General features: G+C 39.2%; 1 protein-coding gene across 1 annotated transcript in view; it reads left to right on the top strand.

Annotated features, from left to right (window-relative positions):
• Positions 1 to 19,850, top strand: part of PIK3R4 (phosphoinositide-3-kinase regulatory subunit 4) — a 53,253-nt gene extending 33,403 nt beyond the window's left edge. Inside the window, exons 14-21 of the mRNA XM_032235731.1 lie at positions 202 to 367; positions 8,339 to 8,503; positions 9,200 to 9,411; positions 15,187 to 15,318; positions 15,729 to 15,829; positions 16,241 to 16,329; positions 17,795 to 17,903; positions 19,222 to 19,850. Of these exons, the coding sequence (XP_032091622.1) occupies positions 202 to 367; positions 8,339 to 8,503; positions 9,200 to 9,411; positions 15,187 to 15,318; positions 15,729 to 15,829; positions 16,241 to 16,329; positions 17,795 to 17,903; positions 19,222 to 19,392 (1,145 nt within the window). The 3' untranslated portion in view covers positions 19,393 to 19,850. The remainder of the gene's footprint in view (positions 1 to 201; positions 368 to 8,338; positions 8,504 to 9,199; positions 9,412 to 15,186; positions 15,319 to 15,728; positions 15,830 to 16,240; positions 16,330 to 17,794; positions 17,904 to 19,221) is intronic.
• The last annotated feature ends 459 nt before the right edge of the window (positions 19,851 to 20,309 follow it).

The raw sequence follows: 20,309 nt of genomic DNA, 5'->3' as shown, positions 1-20,309 counted from the left end.
TCTGCCTAATATGTTTCAATTTCAGAGAGACAGGATTAAGTAATACACAGCTATGCGTGTGCTTACTAATATTTGCATTTTATATTATCTACCTAGTTGTGTGTTTTATAATGCCTTCATGAGATTGTGGAAAAGCAAGCAGGCAAGAATCCTTCATACTTTTATTGAATAAATGAAAAATACATTTTACTCTGGCTTTAGGTTGGCATCCCAAAGGGCTTCTGGTTGCTCATCTGCATGAGCACAAGTCTGCAGTGAATCGTATTAGAGTCTCTGATGAACATTCAATTTTTGCTACGTGCTCAAATGATGGAACAGTGAAAATTTGGGACAGTCATAAAATGGAAGGCAAAACAACAACCACTAGGTAATTTATAATATGTAGAGATGCAGATTTAATTCTAGGAGTATCTACCATATAGTTTATGAAATTAAAAAGCATAGAAAAATGAATAGAAAATATAGTTGGCGATCATGAGCGAGAAGCATGCTTACAATATTTGAGAAAACTGTCTTTTTTTGTATGTAAAACTAAGGCATTTTAATTTTTTAATATTATGATACCGTACATAGTCCTACTTCATTAGGTCAATTTGAGGTATTACAGTTTTCTGCATTATAGATAATTGCTTAATTATAGAGATAAAAAATTTAAATACTGGTTTATTTATGAAGACTTTATGCCCCTTCAGTTTAATTCTAAGTGGCTTACAAACAAGGAAATATAGTAATACAATGGGACTTCAGGTTAGAACCACAATTTGTTCCACAATCTTGATTGCAACCCGATTTGGTTGTAATCCGAATCTAATTTTCTCATTGGATTGTATGTAAATATGATCAATCCGTTCCAGACCCCTACAAATTATTTATAATTTTTAAAAAAAAGATTTTAAAGCACAAAAAAGGTTAATAATGCCATAGAACTCCTGAAAATCCTTTAATAACACTGTTAGCTCCTCCTGCCTTCCTCTCAGCCTTCTTAGGGACCTGGCTCTCCCACAACCTGGGCAGGAGGGCTTGGACTGGGCTGGCTGGTTTCTGCAGTGCTCCTCCTGCCTTCCTCTCTGCAAGGAAGCCCTGGCAAGGAGAAATGGCCCAATACACGCCCTCCTTCCATGCTTCAAAGCTGAGCCTTTCTGTCACCGGCCTGCTGAGGCAGAGGCTGCCGCTCTTTGCAGCTCCTGGAGGACTGAGAGGAGGGGAGGCAGGAGGAGATCCTGGCTTCCAAACTACTGGAATTCCCAACTGCAGAGCTTGCTTGGCTCTATTCCCAACCCTTGCCACATGCACAAAACAAGAGTAACAAAAAAGCTGCGATTGAGGCTTCTGCAGTATCATGTGGGGTCTCCCTGGGAGGAAAAAGAGAGAGGGAGAGGCTGCCTGGCTGGGGAAAAAGTTACTTACAAAACAAGCTAGAAGCCAGTGAGAATGAGATAAAGGGTAACTTTAACATGTGGAATGGCAGACAGGTTTATTCAGCAGATCAGGACTTTCTCTATGGCGCAGAATGAGAAATCAGCTACAGCCACATTTGATTGCCACCCGAGTATGTGTTCGTGATCAGAGTTAAATAAATTGTGAATTTTTTGGTCGGAAACTGATTTGGTGGTGGTCTGAACCGTTCATGACTCAAGGTCCCACTGTACAATGCAAAAATACAATAATTATAAATAAGTATGAAATAATAGTGAGCCTATAATAAACACTAATATTAGTTCCTCTGTTCGTTCCAACTACAATAATCCCTGCCTCAGTGCTCTGATGCTTTTTGGAACATTCCTGTTCTTAAAGTTTATATTAATAGTAAAGATACAGATGTCATTAATGAAGTTTCTGCAAAAAAAAGTGCTCACCTCTGAATCCCCCCTCATTACAGGTAGTGTTCACTTAATGACCAGTAGCTTAGAAACCATTCTAAGTTACAAGGAACATCCCAAAAGGTGCTTAAAACCCAGACTCCAAGTTGTGATGCCTGATCATATGAATGCATCTTGAAAACTTGGCAACCAGCCTACATATACTGCTATTTGGGGCACCCTTGGTCTCGTCATCACAATTTATGAGGTTTTTTTTAATGGGAACCAACATTTGTTTCCAATTTCTGGCAAAAAAAAAATCATTGAGAACAATGATTTTACTTAACTGCCTCATTTATTTAACAGCCACGTTGCTTAATGACCTCTACAAAAAATGTCATAAAATCAGGTTGATCACAAGCCCAGAGGTGGCATTCAGCCAGCTCGGACCAGTTCAGGTGAACTGGTAGTAGAAATTTTGAATAGTCTGGAAAACCAGCGAATACTACCTCTGGCTGGCTCCACCCATACCCGCCTGGTCGCCGTTCACCCCGTTCACTGTTTGCCTCACTGCCCGCCCGCTCACCCTGCCTGGTCGCCCCATCCCGCCTAGTCACTCCTCATCTTGCCTCCCTGGCAGAGCACACTGTGCGTCTCCTCATTTGTGTTGACCACACAGTCTCTGTGGCTTGCCTGTCTTCCTATGTGGTGCCTGCTGCGGCCCAACTGAGTGGCCCTGATCTGCCTGCCTGGGTACGTAAGCCTGTGAGTCGTGGCCTAGTTAGCTCAACGTCCTGCCTGCTTCCCCTACTCCCTTTCCTGCTGCCCCACTATACTTGCCTGCCTTACCCCACGGCCTTCCCCACGTTCCCCATGTCTAGGCCCGCTTACCTGCCTTCCCTACTCCACACAGCCCTGCCATGCTTCGCTGCCTTCCTTGTGTCCTTCCCCACAATCCCCATGCCCAGACCCACTTAACTGCCTTTCCTACTCCACGCAGCCCTGACATGCTTGCTTGCCTTCTTTGTGGCCTTCCTTGCAGCTTTCCTGGCACTCACTGTGGCCAGACCCGCTTGCCTGCCTTCCCTACTCCCTTCCATTCAGCCTCGCCATGCTTACCTGTCTTCCCCCTAGCCTTTCCAGTGGTCCCCATGGCCAGGCCCGCTTGCCTGCATTTCCTACTCCCTTCCATGCGGCCCATGGCCTTGCTATGCTTTGCGGGGAAGGGAAGCAGCTGGGCTGTCGCTGACTTTCATTGGGGCATATGGAGCGAGACAAGCTCCTACCATCTCTTCTCTTCCCCTTCTCTTTTCTTTGTGGGCAGAAGAGTTTTCCCCACCCACCACTGCCCAGATGCCCTCGCTTTCCTCAAATTCCCCAAGCATTTCTTTGCCTACCTGATGTCCAGCTCCATCACGTTTCTCACCATCGTGTGCAGGGAAATGAAAGTTTGTGGAAGCTAAAAAAAAGTTCAACCAATCAATTCCAACTTCTCATGAAAGAAAAAAATCTAGCAAAGTTGGAATTGAGTGATTTTTTTTTAGTCCCACACAAACTTTCATTTTCCTGCACACAATGGCAAGAAACGTGACAGAGCTGGAGATCACTAGGCAAAAAAATGCTTGGAAGAAGCGAGGGCATCTGGGCGTTGATGGGTGAGGAAAGCTCTGTGGGGTGGACTGCAATGGTGAAATGGGCAATGGAGCAGCTCGCACAAGGTAAGGAGGGACAAAACAGCCCCATCGCACCATGCCTCCTCCTGTCGCCAAGCATGCCCAGCTGTGCATGGACTTTCCTTCACCAGCGCTGTTTTCCACCACTTCCTGCACTTACTGAGCATTCTGGCGCTTCCTGTGCTATCCGGGATCCACATGGACTACCGTAGTGGGAGGGCAGGCATGGCTGGCTGGCTAGACACTGGCTGGAACGTGAGGCTGGCAGAAGGAGGAGCCTGTGCCCCTTGCTCACCTGCCTGCCTCCGGTAGCTTTTAACAAGGTTGCCGCCACCGCCAGGAAAGGTACTAAATCTGCACTGCCCAGGACTCTCATAGAAGGTCCAGGCGTCATGAGGTGTGTGCATGTTTGCTCTGTATGTAAGTTTAAGGCCGAGAAGAAGGAGACAACTTGGCCAAACTTTTCCTGCCTCCCTTTGCAGTGAAGCTGCTTGGAGGGCAGCTATGGCAGCCTGTCCCTTTAAGGTACTTTGATTCTGCCCGCCAACTGGCCTTGTGCAAAGGCAGCCAAGCAAGGCCCCCTCTGCCAAAGGAATAGGGCTCGACTCTGGTTCCGGACGCTCTGTAAGCTGAAGCCAGGTTGCAGGAGGGAGGAGGGATCATAAAGGTACAGGCTGTTGTAACTGTATTCTAAGTAGAAGGGAGGCAGGAAAAGTTTGGCCAAGTTGTCATCTCCTTCTTGGCCACAAACGTTCACACAGAGCAAACACGCATGCACCTCACAGCACCAAGACCTTCTGCGAGGAGACGGCCATGAGATGTGTTCAGATTTGCTCTATGACAGAGGCTGGTTATAGCACAAATATTCATTCTCGGCTTTGAGATTCCTAGCTGCAATGGGCAGCAAAGCTAAGTTCATCCCCCTGATCCAGCAGCTGGAAAAGGGGGCAGAGAGAAACAGTCCCGTTGCCAAGGTACGTGTGGTTCGGAGGGGGGAAGAAATTCAAACTTCAGCCTCCAGGTGTGGCGTGGGGCTTTTGGCAAAGGCTGGAAGGAAGTGGCTCTGCTTGCTTGTGCAGGAGAAATTAGTCGGGAGGGTGGGAACAGACAAAAGCCAGGGCAGGAAGCCATTTCTCCCCTCCCCTACAGCTGGAGAAAGCTATGCAAAAAGTCAGTCCTCACCGGCACTCAACTTCACTGATAGCAGGCTTGCAAAAGACAATGTGGCTCCACCTGCAATCACGCTAGACTGGGGAGGGGGAGCAGGAGCAAGCACTGAGGAGACCGTGTGAGGATGGAAGACAGGCAAAGGGACAAGCGAGGGCATCTGTGGCATGCTGTAGCATAAGCACTTTCCCTCAGCCCCCTTCTTTCAGAGGGCTGTGATTGGCTCTCCTCCAGCTTCTCTGCCTCTCCTCTCACCCCATTAACCAGCCTGCCAGCAGGAGGTGAGTGGATTTATTGTGTTCCAGGCATTTCCCACTCAAATCGCACATCACATTTACAATAGGGGGAAGTGTATGGGGAAGGCAGCAGAGGAATAGGCGGTGGTGGCAGAGAAGCCATTTTCAAGCCATTGGTTATTGTGGGGTGGAGAGTTTCCCCCTGGTTATGCAGGCAGAGGCACGCTTCCAATTTTGATAGCCTCCTATAGGGAAAAAATTTTTTTTTAAAAAAAACCATGGCTCGAGCCGGGCTGCCAGGCTAGCAACAGAACTTCCATGTCCTGGATGGACCCACCCATGCAACCCATAAGTGCAATTTCCACCGGCAGCAGATGGTTTGTATAAAATGAGAGGCTGTGCCAGGAGTGGGTTCTAGCCAGTATTACTGTTGGTTTACTTGTGTGCATGCTTTGCACATTCTCTGGATGCGTGCATGTACAGTTCAGTGGAAATTGTTTTGCCCGTGCGCAGAATTCCCAAAAAAGTTGTTGTTGTTGTTGACCGGGGAACGGGTACAAGGGTATGGCTGGGTTGTTGCTGGTTCTGCGACCCAGGCCAGCATACCACTACCGAACCAGTCCGAACTGGTAGGATCCACTTCTGGCTTTGCCTATCCTGGCAGCATTAGTGCTGAGAGGCTGAGGAGAAGCATTGCATGCCTGCCAAAAAATCTTTCTGACAGCCTTACCTGTAGCAGAGATGAGAATGTCAACTAACTCGAGCCCCTAATTCTCCTTTAGCATTGCCAAATGAGGAGCAGCACTGGCAGACTTTCTGAGCCTAAAGCAGAGTGGGAGGGAGGGAGGGTGGGAGAGAAATATGCAATCCAATCTGTTTGTGTGTATGTGTGAGAGAGTGTGTGAGAGGGAGGGAGGAAAGGAAGGAAGGAGGGAGAGATGTGACTTCTTGGAGGTGCATTTTGGAGAAGTGTCAAGAGAAATGCCAAAAGGGCAATCATTTTGGGATTAAATTCCAAATGAAATTGGGTATTCAGGGTAGGGAGAGATGAAGAACTTTCAACTGCAGACTTTTAAAAATCTTATTAAAATGAATGTCTAGAGGCAGCTCTTTAGCTTTAAGCTTTAACCCAGAGGGAGCAAAAGAGATAGTGCCCCAATGAGGGTTAGCTATTTAGTTTAGCAATAATGGAATAACAGAGTTGAAAGGGACTTTGGAGGTCTTCTAGTCCAGCCCCTGCTCAGGCAGGAAAACTGAGGATGCCAAAATCTCTCCGCCTGGAAAAGGTGCCAGAATAACAGAATAACACTTAGAAGGGACTTTGTGGGGGACTCTATACTATTTCAGAGAAATGGCTATCCAGTCTTTTCTTTAAAACTTCCAGTGATTGAGCACTAAGAACTTCTGGAGACAAGCAGTTCCACTGGTTAATTGTTCTCACTATTAGGAAGTTTCTCCTTAGTTTTAGGTTGCTTCTCTCTTTGTTCAATTTCCATCTATTGCTTCTTGTTTTGCCTTCTGCTTCTTGGAAAATATATCCTCCCCTTTCTTTATGGCAACCCTCAAAAGCCTGTTTTGTGACATACATATCACACTCTTGGACAAAGCATGTGAGTAGATGCATATAATAAAGTTGAAAAGAGGTGAATAACATTTTTACAGAACTATAGATATGTTGAGGACGGGGTTGACAAGGAGTGACTGGGAGGAGAGTGGTTGGGCAAAGCGCCCCTTGACATGAGTGATGTTAGATTGGCCAAGGTCATCCAGTCACATGACCACCAAGCCACGCCAACAGAACTGATAGTAAAAAAAATTGAATCTCACCACTGCCAAGACCCACTTAAAAACCAGCATAACTTAATGATCATAATTCCATACTCAATTACAGTCATGTCGAGAACTACTTGAATATCATGTAATGATGGCTTTTTCTCTATATCTTGAATGTCTATAAAGGACTTTATGCTTACAGTTTCACATATATTGGTTCTCATGAAATTTCAAACTGATGGGGCAATTAATTCACAGATGATTTCATAGAGACCTCAGTGCAAACATATAGGGCAGTGATGGCTAACCTTTTTGGTGCAGAGTGCCCAAAGCATGCGCGCAACCCCCAAATGCAATGTGAATGCCCCCTGTGCATGCATCCCTCCCCTGCACATGCCCCATCCCCTGCGGATGTTCCCCTCACCCTCACCCATTATTGGCTTCCAGGTTGGTGCAGGATGCATTCCAGGCCCAAAACTGGGCACAAGGGGAGGGGTTGGATCTCGTGTGGCATCCCCGCATCCCGTTTTGGCTTCCAAGTTGGTGCAGGAGGCCTTCCAGGCCCAAACGGGGTGTGAGGTGCAAGCATGCATGTGAATCCCCAAAATGCAATGCGAGCGCCCCCCCCCTCGTATGCACACCACTCCCTGCGCATACGCAGCGGGAGGCATCTGCACATGCATGGTGGAGTTGGGCTGGGGAGACAGTCTGCAGTGACGGCTCTGCGTGCCACCTGTGGCACACATGCCCTAGGTTCGCCATCATGGATCTAGGCTGTGCATAGATACCTATCTTTAAACAACACATACACAATATTATAGGGAGCAGGACTTCTTACTATTGCTTGCACATTGAGCATTTTAGGTTTTGTAATACCTGAATAGAGCAAGTGTTATTTTCTTTGATTGTTTGGTATCACTATTAATTACCTAGGATAAAATTCATGATTGTCATGCATATTATATAAATTCCTTGAAATCTATTTGACTTCAATTATCATTCAGTTTTGTTTAAGAAAGTATTGAAAACAATTGAAAGGCTCAGTATTAAAGAACCTGTCCAAAAGGTTCTTCCTACTGAGGGGGGATGTTCTTTTCTAAACTGTCATAACTAGCTCAATGTTTGTGAGAAGTGCTGCAAATGTATATAAAATAAGCTATTTTTTTTCCAGAGCGGTGCCCAGCAGGTGTATGTAAATTTAGTTTCAAACCTTTGAAGTCAGTTTTTATTTTAAAGCAGCATCAACTATTACAGCAGGAAGTAGAATTCAATTGTGGATAATAATGATGTTACCTATTGCTCTGATTTAATATAAGCAATTCTCTTTTTATTTTACTGCCTCTCTCTTCAATCAATAAAAAAATAAAACCCATCAATCCTTATTTTCCAGGCAAGATTGCCCTTTTCATTGTCAAAGAACTATTGTGCATACACAAATTAGACACATATTCCAGTTTGTTGGGGTTTTTAACCTAGAAATTCTGGGAATAACAGCTTTGTGAGGGAAATAATAATCTCTTAACACAGAGCCTCATTATCCTCACAGAAGGGCATATTCCCAGAATTTTATGCCAGACATCATAATAAATGTATGTAGCTGACCATGTTCTTACTTTATCTGTGTAGCATGTAGCATGGACTATGAAGAATTTCATTGTAATTTTGGATTTTTTTCTATGACTTATAACAGATCAATTTTAACATATTCTCGGATTGGGGGACGTGTGACAACGCTTACTTTTTGCCAGGGTTCTCACTATTTGGCTATAGCTTCAGATAACGGGTCCATCCAACTTTTTGGGATTGAAGCTTCAAAACTCCCCAAATCACCTAAGATTCATCCAATACAAAACAGGTATGTGTAGTGTTTATATAGTTTTCATCTGTTTCCTATTGATTATCTGCTATGCTTATTCCTTGCAAATGTAAACTTAGTAGTAAGGACACAAGATGGGCTATCATGTTTCGCTCTGATGTTGTAGAACAGATTTGTGGATTTCACTACTCAGCATATTTCAACAAGAGCTATGAAGCTAACATTTTCAGGAGGATATCCAGATTGGGGAAAACTACAATAGGATTTTTGGGGAATATAGGATTAAGTATAATAGAATTTTTCGAGGGAAAGGCCTGCTGAGACCTGGTGGGAAGAGAAAAGGCATGCAGGGACCTGGTTGGGCATACAAAGCAGATTCAAAGGCTATGGGGACCTCAAAGAACAGGAAGCAGTATGGGGTGTCTCAAGACATGCGAGGAGGCCTTGGGAAGCCCAAAGCAGGCAGGCTTGGCCCAGCGCTAGGCTTCCTTCATCCCCAATGTACCCTGTGCTCCACTTAAAGATGCACACATATATTTAACAATTGCATTAGAGAAAATAGGGTGTGGAAGTCATTAAGAAATATTGTCCATTTGTGACTATAATGGAAAGGATTCATTATAATCATGGGTCAAGGACTATCTGTATAAATAAAAGCTGTAGGAAATATTTTTCAAGGGTGTAAGCCATGATAGATTTCAGTGAATAATGTCTAGTTCTTTTTATTTTATCTAGGTTTTTAGATCAAAAAGATGATGGCTGTGTGGTAGATATGCATCATTTCAATTCAGGATCCCAGTCTGTGCTGGCATATGCCACTGTGAATGGTTCCTTAGTAGGATGGGATCTGAGGTCCTGTAATAATGCTTGGACATTAAAACATGATTTACGCTTGGGGCTTATAACCTCATTTGCTGTTGATATACATCAGTGCTGGCTCTGCATTGGTAAGTGCTGTTTCCTTTTAATGAAATCATTTTATTATTTATTAATGTGTAAATAAAATTGCCCTTTACCACATGTGCTGAGTGCAGATGATAATCCCTACATATTCGCCAATTTAGACTGGTTCCTGGCTAATTGAATTGATCTGGGTTCAACTCCTATTATTTCTTGTGCAAGAAATAATGTAACAAGGGCAAGTTAAATATACAGTCCTCACCTTACAACTGATCATTTAAAAACTGTCCAGAGTAATGTCAGCCTTGGAAAAAGTGATTTACAGCCTGTAAATTATTCCAGTTATCATAAAATGTCCACCACCCCATGCAATCATGTGTTTGCATTTTGGGTATTTAGCAGCCAGCTTACATTTAATTGTTATAATTGTTGACTGTGCCATTTTTTTGCCATTTTCCAGTGTTTTTTGCTTTTCTCCAACAAAGAAAAACACTGATTTGGACTTAAAACCACATAATTTGTTTAATAACTGCCATAAAAATGGGCATAAAATCAAATCTGGTCACATGGGTGCCTTGGCTTACAACTACCATGATATATTTATTTATTTAAACACAAATAATACAAACAGCAGATATACAACTGAATACAAAAAAAGAAAGAGAAAAGAAAAAGGAAAAAAAACAAATATTACAGTGCACCCCCACCCCCTGGAGACTTTTCCCCCCTTTATATTTCTTAGATGTACAATATATTCCAATTGTGCCCTTATACCCTCCAAAACAACATATTTTCTTGAATAGGTTTATTCCCTTTGCCTTCCACCAACACTGATTTTATAAAATCCCCCCATATTTCATTGTAATTATTTACTTTAATCATCCCTTTTTCATTTCTGTTGTTAATTTATCATTTGTTGCCATACTCCAAATGTCATTATATCACTCATTTCTTTGAATATCCCAATTTTGTCCCCAATATTTAGCCATCACTAATCTAGCTGCCATTATCAAATTTACAATCAATTCCTTTTTTGTTTCCTTTATATCCCGTTTTTCCACCAGCAACAATAATGCAATCCTCGGTGACATCTCTAATTTTACATTCAACAGTTCTTTGTGCACAATCCCACTACCTGAGGTGGGTTCCTACCGATTCGCACTGGTTCGAACAAACTAGTATTGGTAATTGGGCTGGGTTGCCAAACTGGTAGGGACAGCAGGATGGCCACACCCCAAACCGTTCCCATGGTCGCCACTTGCTTGGAGTTGGGAATTGGCTGGCTGGCAAAGATGCCTCCCAGCCACCCCTTTGAGAGCTGCTCACTTCCAAACCAACCACTGGCCGCACTCCTCCCATGGTCGTCACAGAAGTCGTCCAGGCGAGCTGCTTCTCATCCCTCTTCTCCCCCCCCCCAAAAAAAGTGTCAAAAAATCCCCAAAATTTTGCTTTTGGTTTGGTGGGCATGGCTCATGTGACTGCATATGTGTGAGTGATGTCAAGTTGGCCACGCCCACTCAGTCACACGCCCCCCCCACCTAGCTATGCCCATGAACCAATGGTGAAACTTTTTGAAACCCACCACTGCCCACTACATATGTTTATATGTCCAACCTCTTGCACCTACAACAAATATTTGTATATTTACCATTTATTCGATTTAATATACGTGGTGTTAGGTACCACCTTCATATCACTTTATATCCGTTATCCTTAATTTTAACTGACATTCGTATATACTCTTCTATTCCAAATATTTTTCCAATCATTATCATTTATTTCTCTCAAATCTGATTCCCAAGTTAATTTTAAACCTTTTGCCTGCTCTTCTAATCCAGTTAATATTCTATATACTTTCCATATTCTTTCTTTCTCTATATATTTTTTGTTCATCTCACATTCTTTTATAATCATTTCAAATTTTGTTAACTGTCTTTCTCCTTGAATTTTTCTACCGTTTTTATCCATTTCTCTAATTGTATTAAATTCAACCAATTTAATTTAATATCTGCTAACACATTTTTAGTTGTGTTATATTCTTCATCTTGTTCTTCCAGTCTTCCCATTTATATATACGATTTTCTTTTAGTTTACTAATCCATTATTTCAATTCAATCTTAGGGAATTTCTCCATTTCCAACACCAATGTTAAAGGAGAGATTCCTGGCATTAGCCAATATCTCCATTTATTCCATAATTCCATCAAGTTTTTTAAAAAGGGATTTTGTATCCTAACAATTTTTAAAAATTCTTTTTAAACCAATATGTTTCTATAGGACCACCTATTTCCCTTACTCTTTCAACTCTATATCCTTCCATATTAAATCTCTAGTTACTACTATAATATCTGGGACCACATTTAATTGATTAGTTACCCAATAATTTCTATTATTTGGAAGACCTAGCCCACCTTTTTTTAATGGTTCATACCATAATGCTTGGTATTCTTGCTCTCTTACCTCCATTACAATATACCTCCAGCAGCCAATATACCCTCCAATAATTTAATTAGCATTATCCCAAATAAAAAAAAATTGGGGTAAAACTTTCATTTTTATCATTTCAATTCTTCCAAATCATGATAATTTTACTTTCTCATTTATCTATTTTATCTTTTATATCTTTCTTTAATTTTTCATAATTTATTTTCTTTAACTCTTGAATATTTTTTGGGATGTCAATACCTAAATATTTAATACTGCATACTATTTTTAATTTATATTTCTCTTTCAATATCTCCGTTTCTTCTTTACTATGTTATATAACATCATTTCTGATTTTTCCCAGTTTATTTGTAATCCACTGTATTTCCGAAATTCATTCAGATGTAAATATATCCTCTCTATAGTAATTACGGGATTTTGAAATGTTAATAATGTATCATCTGCAAATAAATTTAATTTAGGTTTCTTATGTACTCCAATCCCTTCAATCAATGAATCTCCCCTAATTGCATTTGCTAAAACCTCCATCAATAATGCAAATAGAACTGGGGATAAAGGGCAACCCTATTTCGTTTCCTGGCTTAAGGTTACTGTCTCTGTAACACCATCACTGATGGCTATACTCACTTTATTTTCTGAATATAGTTGGTTCATCACATTTCTATTTTTTTTTACCAAAACCTAATTTCTCTATTAATATCTTTAATGTAGGTCATTCCACACAATCAAAGGCCTTAAGTACATCTAATTCTAATACACCTGCCTTTAATTTTTGATTCTTTATCTAATAACCTATGTTTATTACTATATCTGACATTGTCGGTCTCTTATAAATCAATACTGGTCATTTTTTTTTTTTTTTAAAGATTTTATTGGTAAAAAGAAAATACAACATCCATAGCTTGTAACAAACAATACAACTACATTTCGCGATATTCCCATACTATCAAATCATTATAAACATCAAAGGTTAGGTATCTTTCCCTCCCTCTTTTCTTCCCTCCCCCCCTTACTTCCTTCTCCCCTGCCTTCCCTCCTTTCTTTTCTCCTTTCCTCCTTTCCTTCCCCGTCCTTTCTCTCCCTCGGTCCCCCCCTCCTTCTCACATACCTTTCCTCCTTCCCTGCCTCTTTCCCTCCTCCTTCCTTTTAATCTCCCTCCTTTCCTCCCTCCTTCCTTTCAACTCTCCTTCTCTCTTTCTTTCCCTCCCTCTTTCCCTCTTTACTACCCTCTTATCTTCCCTCCCTCCTTCCTTCCCCAGTTTTTCCTCTTTCTCCTCTCCTTCTTTCTTCCCACCTTCTTTCCCTTCTCTTCTTTCTCTTCCTCCTCTTTATCCTTCCCCCCTTCTTCTGCCTTTCCTATTCCTCTCCTTTCTCCTCTCCATCCTGACTTCCCTACTGCCCTCCCTCCCTCCCTTCTAACCTTTATTACATTTGCATGTTTTCCTCAGCTGAGGACAACCTGGTTTTCTTTCCCTTTCCTTGCTTGAAGAGGCAAGGATTATAAGTCCTCTCGCCTCATCTAAAATGAAGTTTGATCGCTAATTTTATGCAGGTAATTATAGCGGATTTCCTATCAGCTTTTTAAAGTTTTCCCAACATTGTAGCGTAACAAAATTGCTCGACGGTGGGTTCTCGCCCCTGATACATTTCTCCTTTCGTTTATCTCTCAGTTGTTGTATATTGTTCATTTGAGTTATTAGTTTAATCGTATTAGGTTAGTCAGCTATCTCTTTTTATGTCTAGGTCTTTGCTGACTCATCAAGCCATTTGTATAGCTTCTCCCAGACTGTATAAAAGTCTGTGTCTTCTTTGTCATTAATTCGCATCGTCAGTCTGTTCATTTCTGCTAGTTCTAGAATTTTATTCATCACCATAGTGTTGGTGGGGGCATTTTCACTCTTCCAGCACTGTGCGTAAACAATCCTTGACGCTGTCAGAATATGGACTAGGAGGTATTGGTCAGATTTGCAAATTTTTTGATCTATTATTCCTAATAAGAAAGTTTCCGGCTTAGGGCATAGTTTAATTGACAGGATTCCATTCAGCCATCCTAGTATTTGCTTCCAATATGCTTTGGCTACCGGACACGTCCACCACATATGGTAGTACGTGCCCAGCACCGTTTTACATTTCCAGCATATGGCCGAAACTTTTGAAGACATTTTCGCCAGTCTTGTCGGTGGAAGATGCCAGCGGTAGAACATTTTATATATATTTTCTTTATAGGCCGTCGACTTTGTCAATTTTAGGTTCCATTCCCAGACTCTTTCCCAGTCGTCTAGGTCTATTGTGTGGCCAATGTTTTGGGCCCAGGTTACCATGACTTCTTTTACCCTTTCTGCTTCCGTTTTTCGAATCAGTAAGCAGTTGTATAAAGCCCAGAATAAAATATATGCACCTGCAGGATAAAAGAACTCAAGGGGGAATGGGATTACCGGAATGGAAAACATATCATCAAGCAGCAACAACTATGTGGATAAAAGAATGGGTAATGTTAGCTAATAAAAGAATCCTAACAATAGAGGGCCACGACCTGCAATACGGGTGGCATAACTACCTATGGTGCGAGGGAAATAAAATCCACAATTATTTTAGTAGTCACCATTTAAGGGGGGTATTGATTAAGGACTGGCTCGAAATTAGAAGGAGATACTACACGCAACTACCTAAATGGATATCTCCGACGGAAGCCCTGATATACCCGAATTTGGTAAACTTGGATAAAATTGTTACCTACCAACAGTTGCTAGACGACCAAAACAAACTAAACCCCAGGGAAAATTTGGCTGATAAGGGAATAAACATTGATTGGTGGCCATATCTCCAAATTCAAAACAAACACAAATTCGATCTAGCACAACCTGGCTTCCAGAACAAGAACCAGGAATTAGATAAAATTTTAATTGGACCAGATGAGAAATTAATTTCAATACTGGTCATTTTTAATATAATTCTCAAAAAATATATTTATATTTGTTATAAATATAATTATATTTAATATAATTCTCTCTATTTGCCAATATTGCTGTAAAAATCTTAGTGTCCCGATTAATAAGTGATATTGGTCTATATATTCCTGGGTTTGTATGATCTTTACCTGATTTTGCTATCAGTATTATCAAGGATTGCTTCCAGGAACATGGAACATTTTCCTTCCACAACCACCATGATTAATGGCTGAAATTTCTATCCATATTGTGATTGTAAGTTGAGGATTACTTGTAGTTTAATTTTCTTTGCAAATGACATAAACAGCTATAAATAAATAACAAAAAGAAAGTGTGTCTTTAAACATCATATCGACACCACTACTAGAGCTTGGAAGACATTGCTTAAAATGCATTATGTTATTGACCTGTATACATTTTTCTTTTCAAGGTACAAGCAGTGGAACCATGGCATGTTGGGATATGAGATTCCAGTTACCAATTTCCAGCCATTCCCATCCTTCTAGAGCACGGATCAGACGGCTACTTATGCATCCCCTTTCCCAGTCATGGGTGATTGCAGGTATAGTTAATCTTCTTTAAACATCCAAATGCTTTCAAATTTTATAATTATTTTAAGTAACTGGACTAGCACAGCATAGCATAGCATAGCATAATAACATAACAACACTACACTACACTACATTACATTACATTGCAATGTAACAACATAGACAAATTGCTGAGGATGATAGGTCATGGGTTTATACGGAGAGCATTTGTTTGAGATGAGACTGGCTGGAATTCAAGTAAATGGCAAAAATTATCCTTGAATCTGGGATAATAATAAGAAAAGAGGATTAATAGGAGGCATAGTGGCTCACTAAAGGTCTATAAGTGGCAATAGTAGAATGTAGGAAGAAACCAAAAATGTCAGTTTGCAATCAGGCCATGCTGTCATGTTATAACTGCTATTTGTTATTGTTAATATAGCTGTTCAAGGCAATAATGAAGTCTCCATGTGGGATATGGAAACAGGTGATCGACGCTTCACATTGTGGGCTAGCAGTGCTCCTCCTCTTTCAGAATTACAGGTTTGCTTTTGAATTTGGGGTAAAACATTTCATAATGTATATTCCTGGTTTTAAAAGAGCTAAATCAATACTAATGCGTTTAACAATGGAGAAGCATACAAAATACATACACCATTTCTTTCATTGAGTTCCTATACATTAACCTAAGGTGCCTCTCTTTTACACAAGATGATTTGAAATCATTTGGAGAAACTGTTTTTCAATGCTGGTAATGCATTTTTAAAAATGTTAAATAATTAAATCTAAAATATGATTTTTAATTAACACATTTCATTAGATGCTGCTGCAAATGGGTGTTTTCAAGTGTAATGAGTTAATCATGCAATGCTATTTAAACTAGTTTGAAAACCTTTCTTTAAATATTTTAACCCCAAGTCTATATGTTTTAATATATATGTTTCTGTCCATTAGCCTTCATCTCATAGTGTTCATGGAATATACTGTAGTCCAGCAGATGGAAATCCTATATTATTGACTGCTGGTTCAGATATGAAGATAAGGTAAATTATTAATTAAAGATAAGATAAATGCATAAATTGCAGAGGAAACTTAAAAATCTTACACAGATTTTACTTACTATCTTACAAAGTACAGAGAAATTTCATCCAATATGATGCAACATTTTAAGCCATTCTACATCTCTGACTCTTTGTCACAAGTATTTTGAAATTTTTTATGTAAGGTGGTAATAACACAATACCTGATAAGAAGCATTTAGCAGTTGTTTTTTAACATTAAATGGATGCAGTATAACTATTTTTGGGAATTCTAGATTAAAGAGAGATTCCATGGACTATTGACAATTATGGTAGCCTGGCAAATTAAATCTTGCTTAGTCTGGCATTGCTGAAAAGTGGTGCAAGCATAGATTAAAATTTGAATTAAATGAACAATCCTATCAATCTTCATGGATTGTGTGTTTCTCAAAGGCACTGACATACTATTAATTTGTAACTACTTTCTAGTGAAAATATTGTTTCTACGTTTTCCAAGTTCTCTGGTAGTTTTTTGTTACCATATGTGTTTGTAGGATACACAAGTGCATTTTATACAGCAACTGAGATTGGTTGTCTGTGTTTTACTCTTCTTTAAATTGCTGTTCTGGAACCAGGCTAGGAGCAATTCCAGCTTTCTTTTCCTTTTTTTTTTTCAAATTATGTCATGTTACCTTATTTTCCTGAAAATAAGACCTCCCTGGATAATCCCAATGGGATTTTGAGCACATGAACTAAAATATGCACTCCTCTGAAAATGAGTCTTTCCTGAAAATATTGCAGCACAGTATATATATATATGAGCATTGATTATTGTGGAATGAAAGGATAAAAATGGTGGCAATTTTCATCATTATTCTTGGAAACATTAGTCATATGGCATATATGGATGCAGTATTTATTGGCTTAAAAATATTTTCATGAGAAATCAGATTTTTTATCAGTTGATTCTACCTTCAGTAATTAACCAGTTTTTAGCTAGTGATAGCTCTAGTTCTTGCAGTATTTTTAAAAATCAGTTTAGTTTTTTAAAAGCTATTTGGAAAATAAACAGAAAACAATATATGTGTTTTGAAGCATAAATTTACAAACTTTTGGTAATTAAAGTGTGAAATTGAGTAATAATAAGAGACTCAGAAAGGGATAGAAATAATTATTGAGCATGATGCAATTATTGAGCATGATGCACCTTATTTGGTTATTTGGTTTTTGAACATGTATTTTGCTTTTGTTTTTTTTTCTACATATGTTTTGCTTTTGAGTAAACAGAATCAAACTGCTGGTCTTAGAAATATATGCATGATTAAATATCATTCATGATTTACATTCTTTTAAATAATGGGATTTGATTACTAGTAACATTTAAACAGTAATAAGTAGACATTAGATGCAGAATTTAACAGCTTATTCAAATTTCTGCTTTTGAGGTGGTTTTTTGTTTTTGTTTTATTTGTTTGATTGTTTATTGCAGATTCTGGGACTTAGCTTACCCTGAGAGATCATACATTGTTGCTGGAAGTTCTAGCTCTCCATCAGTATCCTATTATAGAAAGATAATTGAAGGCACAGAAGTTGTTCAGGTACATTAGCTATGGTTTTTATCCAACTCATCCAATTTCTACACATTGCTATATTTATTTGTAAGATCCATTTAATTTCTCTAGCATAGAACTTAAAAGGTGCTTCCAGATGGAATACTCACTATCCCCAATTCTCACATTAACCACTGCATGCTTTATTCAGCCTTTAAAGTCTTTAATTTAAACATGTTTTGTAGTCAGAAAGTACCTTGAACAGAAATCATATCCATTTATCATATTCATATCATATCATGACATGATATGAATATGATTTTGGATTAAATAACTGCCACTTCAGCAGGCCAAAGAAAGTCCTATATTACATTGTCAGCTGTACATTAAATCTCTCTTCTCATGAAAGTCAGTGTTTTTGCATGAGTCACTTTCCTTGAATCTAACTACTTAGTAAGGCTACTGTGATTAAAAAAATGAGGGATGGGTGAGGTATTGATATTATCCCAGATTGATGGTGAAAAAGCTGGCTATAAAATGCTATAAAGGTAATTTATATAAGAAAAGTGACTCTGAGTGGCTTTCAAGCATAAAATCCTAATAAAAATAAATAAAAAATCAATAATCCATCATGCCCCTAGCACCAATAATTAAATAAGTCACTTGATGGCTCCATATCATTCTGGGATCCCCAAGGCTGATTTGCAGAACCACATTTTTAGGGCCTTGCAAAAGAGTGTCAAAGTGGGGGACAATCTTTGCAAAGATGATATTCCACAGGGAAGGGGCTACTATGGGGAAGGCCCTTCTTTTGGTCCCACCTGCAGTATTCCCTGCCTCCCCATTCAGTTACTTCAAAGAAATATAATTGGAAAAAGATGGTCATTCAAATAATCTAATCCCAGGCCATGAAGGGATTTAAAGATGACAACCAATACCTTGAATTAAATTAAAAATAATTTAATAATTGTAAATGTTATGATAGTAATATTGTAATGTTTTGATAGAGCATCTCATTAAAGCATTAGCATATGTACTTTTTTAAAAAAGGCAATAAAGATGATTAATTACCTGTAATAATGGAAGATAATATTTGTAAATCAGGGTTAACTGTGCAGCCCTTGGTGCTCTCTCAGACTTGTTTGTCTTCTTGCAGACATTTCATTACAAACCTTGGCTGCTTTTGTCAGCAAGCTAAGATCAGAGAGCACTGAGGGTTTCACCAAATCTATAACAAATAAACACATTTAGTGGTACAGGATATGAAACAAATTTCCTAGTTTTAAAATAGAATTAACAAACTGATTTAATATGAGAAATCTTATGCTAAAACATAATGTCTATTTCATGGTTTTCTCTTCATCAGGAAATTCAAAACAAGCATAGGATGGGACCTACGGACGAAACTCCTAGAAGAGGTCCTGAATCTTTACCAGTTGGGCACCATGACATCATCACAGACGTTGCCACTTTCCAGACAACACAAGGATTTATAGTTACTGCATCGCGAGATGGTATTGTCAAAGTGTGGAAGTAAATTTTATGCTGATTTAATGTATGTAAATAATTATAATAAAGAATTAGCATAGGATTAGTTTTCCTTGAATAATTGTTTCTATAGCACAGGGGACAATGGTGCTCATGAAAGTAACTAGTGGCTCTCTTGTCAACAGTGATCACTAATACTAGTGGCCCTTTTGGAACCTGCCATTATATTTACATAAAACGATGTATGCAGCATTTTCTCAAACTGCCAAGCAAAAGAAATTGAAGTGAAGAAATTGTATTTAATTTCTAACCATGCTATTCTTTGAAAGACTTTAGAAATTGTTTATAAACATGAAAAAATGCATTAAGCTGCATCAACAATATTTATGTAAGCTGACTTTTTTACAGGCCAGGTGAGAGAGTGATAACACAAAATAATTGCACTTTTGTTTCTGTATATTCAAACTCTGTATGCGTAATGTTGAAAATAAAGACTTCGGATCACTTTTTTGTGTCAGAGTTAAAATAAAGTTTAATATGAATATCGTTCCATAGCCAAGTATTAGAATCTGAATGAAAATCTCAGTTCTAGACTCTATTCAGGGTTGTTGTTGTTTTTGCACATTGTACTTTATTTCTTTTATATAAATATTACATGACATAGAACATTTGCTACCTCATCCCAAAGCTCTGTGTACAAAAACAGCAGACTGCATGAAAAGACCTCTTGGAACAGACTGTTGTAATCTGCTATATGCACTTACATTCTCTCTCATGTTCTCTATAGCATTCTTAATATTTCAAGGATCTGGAAGCTATTTATCTGGGTTCAGTCCTTGGTTGTGGAGTTACACTAAAGGCTTATATTTAAGTAATTTTAACCATGTGAATCTATTAAAAAGAATTACACAAAGCTATGTTTAAACATTATTCAGATATAGTGATGAACCCATGAGGAAGTGCTTT

This window comes from Thamnophis elegans, chromosome Z, assembly GCF_009769535.1.
Source record: "Thamnophis elegans isolate rThaEle1 chromosome Z, rThaEle1.pri, whole genome shotgun sequence".
Taxonomy (NCBI): Eukaryota; Metazoa; Chordata; class Lepidosauria; order Squamata; family Colubridae; genus Thamnophis; species Thamnophis elegans.
Note: the sequence above shows the minus strand (reverse complement) of the source record. Positions and strands in the feature narration are given on the sequence as shown.